General features: G+C 31.8%; 1 protein-coding gene across 1 annotated transcript in view; it reads right to left on the minus strand.

The window, feature by feature from the left end:
- The window catches only part of LOC111708368 (glutamyl aminopeptidase), a 41,825-nt gene extending 37,707 nt beyond the window's left edge, over positions 1-4,118 (minus strand). Inside the window, exons 1-2 of the mRNA XM_023481710.1 lie at positions 4,037-4,118; positions 1,363-1,489 (exon numbers count right to left, since the gene is read on the minus strand). Coding sequence (XP_023337478.1) covers positions 1,363-1,489; positions 4,037-4,094 — 185 coding nt within the window. The 5' untranslated portion in view covers positions 4,095-4,118. The remainder of the gene's footprint in view (positions 1-1,362; positions 1,490-4,036) is intronic.
- Between the last annotated feature and the right edge of the window lie 1,882 nt (positions 4,119-6,000).

The following is a 6,000-nucleotide window of genomic DNA, read 5'->3' on the forward strand; positions in this document are numbered from 1 at the left end:
TAGTCCTATTAAGTGTCTGCTTTATTTACCCAATGTCCGGGCGATACAGTACAAACTGGGACCGGAGTTGACCCTTGTACTACGGCTGCCCGTGAATTGGGCGACATTGATCATTACTCATTACAAAACATATTTGTCATTTCAGTTATTACGTAATCACTCAATACTTTAACATATGAATTTTACGCTCTTGTATATTTAAAAGTTCTTGTAAAACCGGACCTTGCCATGCATGGTCCAATGGAACATCAAAATATTCCATTTGTTTCTTAACTAACATTTTATTAAGATCAGAAAGATCATTTGCAATGGAAAATAAATTTCTGTCAAGAACTGTGTTACGGTCATTTTTGCATAAATCGCATTTTGCATTTTGCATAAAGAAATCTAATGCAACGCTTAGAACTTGCTTCAATAGTCTCATAGAAAAACACACAACTACTAACTAACATAGCTTTTAGATGTAAACATTGTGAAATACTTTCAATCAAGTACCTATGCGTATCTCTAGGTACATTAAAAATAATTCTAATAGCAGTATTTCATGCTGTATACAATTTTAAAAATTCTGAACTCAAGTCCTCTACACTAGATCCATTAAAAACTACAACAATAAATATTATACAGTTTCAAAATTTTTACAATTTAACAATTTTTTTTCGATTTTTTTTTATCGATTTTGATGGTTATCATATCGTTAGAACTGACGAGGGTCTACCCAGACCGAAATATATTTTTAATAAATGTGGAACTAATATCTACTTTTTTACTCTACAGAGGTTTGGTCCATCACCATCACCGAATTTTAAATGTATATCAAAGATACGTAAAAATTTTATCAATAATGTTTATTGTACATTGTACATGGAAAATCTTTTACCAAAACGTCTATTTATCTATTTGCATAATCACCCTGTTTTCCGCAACTATATAAAAGATAGATACAAATTGGAAAAAGCGTTTTAAAACATAAAAATTTTAAAAACTTTTGCCAAGACGTGGATTGTTTAAAAAACCGCAACAGATTTATTTTATTCTTTTGGTACTTTTTATAACAGGTTAATGTTCCTCCAGGGACACTGTGTCACTGTGTGATAATGCGAATACACCCTGTTTTCCTGTCTTGAACATATTTCCAAGTTTAAAAGAAGTTGAGTCATTGTCACAAACTCAAATTTTCAAATCACTATATCTTTGCAACCCAATGTCGTAGACCTTCGATATTTAAAACTTTAAATTCTGTAACAATAAATAATCTAAGTTTGAAATTTCAAAGGTTTAAACCTACAGGGGTGGCGAAGATATAGGAATTTAAAAATTTGAGTTTGTTGCAAAAATTCAATTCCTTTGTTAGTGGAGAACCTGATCTCGTTCCATGGAAAAACTTCTCCTGAATCATCTAAAGGAACAACAAGGGTATCATCATCCTCGGGATGAATGGGTTCACCGTCAGCTTCAACAGGAATTAAAGAAGTTGACCCTTCACAGTCTTAAAAATAAATTATTCTTTAATATCTTCATTTCAGAGGGTCAAAACACACACCATTCACGCAAAGAGAGGGTTAACACACACACCATTCACGCAAAGAGAGGGTTAACACACACACCATTCACGCAAAGGAACAAAATTTTTTAATCCCAATAAATGTTTAACCCAATGATGTACGTATAAACATGTATGCACATTTTAAATTATTTGATCTATAATTTGAAATATCTGATATTGGGTTGCAAAGATATAGGAATTAGAAAATAAGAGTTAGTGGTAAAGACTCAAGCTCTACATGCCCACTTAACAACAGTAAATACGTATTTTTAATCATTTTTCTCTCTTCTATTTTCTTTTTTTCTCAGCAGTATAAAACTGCAATTCTCTTTTCACTAAGACATCTCCGAAAATGATTAATTTTGACTATGAAAAATGTGCCAAAAGGCATTTGATCATTTGGCATTTGATATTTCAATAATTTTGCAAAATAATTGAGCTTTCTGGGCTTTCTTAAGTTTGCAGAGTAAATGTAACAAATATTAAAATCGTGTTGAAAAAAATCGATTATTTTTAACCTATCTGAGTATTTTTAGCCTATCTGAGAATTTTTAGCCTATCTGAGTATGTTTAGCCTATCTGAGTATTTTTAGCCTATCTGAGTATTTTTTGCATATCTGAGTATGTTTAGCCTATTTAAGTATTTTTAGCCTATCTGAGTATTTTTAGCCTATCTGAGTATTTTACCCTATCTGAGAATTTTTAGCCTATCTGAGTATGTTTAGCCTATCTGAGTATGTTTAGCCTATCTGAGTATGTTTAGCCTATCTGAGTAATTTTAGCCTATCGGAGTATTTTTAGCCTATATGAGTATGTTTAGCCTATCTGAGTATGTTTAGCCTATCTGAGTAATTTTAGCCTATCTGAGTATTTTTTGCCTATCTGAGTATGTTTAGCCTATCTGAGTATTTTTAGCCTATCTGAGTTTGTTTAGCCTATCTGAGTATTTTTAGCCTATCTTAGTATCTTAGCCTATCTGAGTATGTTTAGCCTATCTGAGTATGTTTAGCCTATCTGAGTATTTTTAGCATATCTGAGTATGTTTAGCCTATCTGAGTATTTTTAGCCTATCTGAGTATGTTTAGCCTATCTGAGTATTTTTAGCCTATCTCAGTATGTTTAGCCTATCTGAGTATTTTTAGCCTATATAATTATTTTTAGCCTATCTGAGTATTTTTAGCCTATCTGAGTATTTTTAGCCTATCTGAGTATGTTTAGCCTATCTGAGTATTTTTAGCCTATCTGAGTATGTTTAGCCTATCTGAGTATTTTTAGCCTATCTGAGTATTTTTAGCCTATCTAGTCTGAGTAATTTTAGCCTATCTAATTATGTTTAGCCTATCTGAGTATTTTTAACCTATCTGAGTATTTTTAGCCTATCTGAGTATTTTTAGCCTATCTAAGTAATTTTAGCCTATCTAAGTAATTTTAGCCTATCTAAGTAATTTTAGCCTATCTGAGCATTTTTAGCCTATCTGAGTAATTTTAGCCTTTTCTGAGTATTTTTAGCCTATCTGAGTATGTTTAGCCTATCTGAGTATTTTTAGCCTATCTGAGTATTTTTAGCCTATCTAATCTGAGTAATTTTAGCCTATATAATTATTTTTAGCCTATCTGAGTATTTTTAGCCTGAGTATTTTTAGCCTATCTAATCTGAGTAATTTTAGCCTATATAATTATTTTTAGCCTATCTGAGTATTTTTAGCCTATCTGAGTATTTTTAGTCTATCTAAGTAATTTTAGCCTTTCTGAGTATGATTAGCCTATCTGAGTATTTTTAGCTAATCTGAGTATTTTTAGCCTATCTAATCTGTGTAATTTTAGCCTATCTAATTATTTTTAGCCTATCTGAGTATTTTTAGCCTTTCTGAGTATTTTTAGCCTATCTGAGCATGTTTAGCCTATCTGAGCATGTTTAGTCTATCTGAGCATTTTTAGCCTATCTGAGTAGTTGTACCCTATCTGAGCATGTTTAGCCTATCTGAGTATTTTTAGCCTATCTGAGCATTTTCAGCCTATCTGAGTATGTTTAGCCTATCTGAGTATTTTTAGCCTATCTGAGTATCTTTAGCCTATCTAAGTAATTTTAGCCTATCTGAGCATTTTTAGCCTATCTGAATATTTTTAGCCTATCTGAGTATTTTTAACCTATCTGAGTATTTTTAGCCTATCTGAGTATGTTTAGCCTATCTGAGTATGTTTAGCCTATCTGAGTTTTTTTAGCCTATCTGAGTATTTTTAGCCTATCTGAGTATTTTTAGCCTATCTGAGTATTTTTAGTCTATCTGAGATTGTTGAAATAAAAACATTTATAGCTTCCAAGTTTTCATTTGTCACAAAATTCACTTTTTCTAATTATCACTAAAAAATTCACAATATTCACAATAATCATCGATTTTGCTAAATAAATCAGCCAACTGCGGTTAATTTATCAGCTAACTGTAGTTTGTACAGAGTTAGGTGATAAATATATTTGTTGTGACTTGAGACCTGGAAATATGTTTATTAAGATCAGTGTATAATACAGGAGCTGTGTTCCTCCTCCCATCTCAGCTTGCACTGATCATTCAAATAATTAAAATCAAAACAAAACTTCAAGTCAGAAACTTTGTATTGTGAATCTCGGAATCAAGCCTGTAAGGGAGTGTTCGCGAAAAATGAAAGGGGGTATAGGCTAACGTCGAATCAAATTCGATGGTGATCGTTACTAATCTGATTTCTATATGTTGCGCCTATAAAGAGGAAACGACTCATACCGAAGAACGTAGCGTGCATTCATTCCCATTCCAAAGGTTGCATTATATCGTAAATAATTCAATTAAATTTAAAATTAATCATTCAGGTATTACATCATCATTCAATTCGATGCATTCCTAAGTACTTAAATATTTATTTATATTTTTATTTTTTGTATATACATTACAATGTACTTTAAACGACGATGTGTCTCTGCTCTCGATGCTTCAGAGGTTCTACGTGGGAGAGTGGCACCTAGCGACACCTAGCGACCAAAAAAATCATTGTTTAAACTATATGTATATAAAACAAATAAAACTATTATAAAACATGAACTATATATGAATGCATGGAAATAAATTGAATTATAATATCTGAATTATTTACAATCTGAGTGAAATATTCCAACGCAGCAGATAGAAGTAAGATTATTAGCGATCACCATCGAATTTGATTCGACGTTAGCCTATATCCCCTTTCATGTTTGCGAACACTCCCTTTAATCTCCATCTCAAGCAGGGTGTTATTAATAAATTTTTATTTTTCATTTCGTTAAGAGATACAGGGTGTCCCAAAAAACATGGGAATTCAATGACGAATTGGATATAGTCTTTGTTATGAATTAGCATTGTAATACCTAATTTCAAAAGCCATAATACTATTATGTCTGCTAGAGTATATTTTATGAAAAGGGTAAAAGACTGTAAAGATGTGTCTATAATGTCTCCTACAAATTTTACAAAAATATATCAAAATTTTCAAAACTGAACATTTTCGAAACTATTTCAAAATAATTAAGAAAAGAATTTCTTAAAATTTAAGTTTTCCTTAAAAATTCATCCACTCAATTTAGAATTCTTAAACCACTCTAAGAACGTTCCCGTGGTTCTGCTGAGATCCCAAATCAGTTTGAGGCAATTAAATCGGTCTAGGGGTTCATGAGCTGTTATCGAACATCTAAACGAATGGCAGATACAAAAACAAAGAATTTCCGTAAATTCCTCATAAACTTGGTTCTTCATTATGTGTCGAGCAAAACTCTATCAAAAACCAAAATTACTATATTATCTTTTTAATCAAAATTGTAATATAATGGAGACCTTTTAGAATTTAAAAAAGATTTTTTTATGATAATGCAAGGTGTTTTTCTATTTTCAAACATTTTACAAAGGAATTCATTTTTTACCACAAACTCTGATTATCTTTGTGATTTAATGGTTTGAACTTTACCTCTAATGGAGTTCTGGTTTGAAATCTACCTCAAATGGAGTTCTTATTTGAACTCTACCTCTAATGGAAGTTCTGGATTTACTCTAATGCAGTTTTAGTTTGAATTCTTCCTCTTTAGAAGTTCTGGTATGAATTCTACCTCTAATGGAGTTTCGGGGGAACTCTATCTCTAATGGAGTTCTGGTTTGAACTTTACCTCTAATGGAGTTCTGGTTTGAACTCTACCTCTAATGGAGTTCTGGTTTGAACTCTACCTCTAATGGAGTTCTGTTTTGTACTCTACCTCTAATGGAGTTCTGTTTTGTACTCTACCTCTAATGGAGTTCTGGTTTGAACTCTACCTCTAATGGAGTTCTGATTTGTAATCTACCTCTAATGGAGTTCTTGTTTGTACTCTACTTTTAATGGAGTTCTGGTTTGTACTCTACCTTTAATGGAGTTCTGGTTTGTTCTCTACCTCTAATGGAGTTCTTGTTTGCACCCTACCT

The sequence above is a fragment of the Eurytemora carolleeae genome, unplaced genomic scaffold (assembly GCF_000591075.1).
Source record: "Eurytemora carolleeae unplaced genomic scaffold, Eaff_2.0 scaffold20, whole genome shotgun sequence".
In the NCBI taxonomy this organism is placed as follows: domain Eukaryota; kingdom Metazoa; phylum Arthropoda; class Copepoda; order Calanoida; family Temoridae; genus Eurytemora; species Eurytemora carolleeae.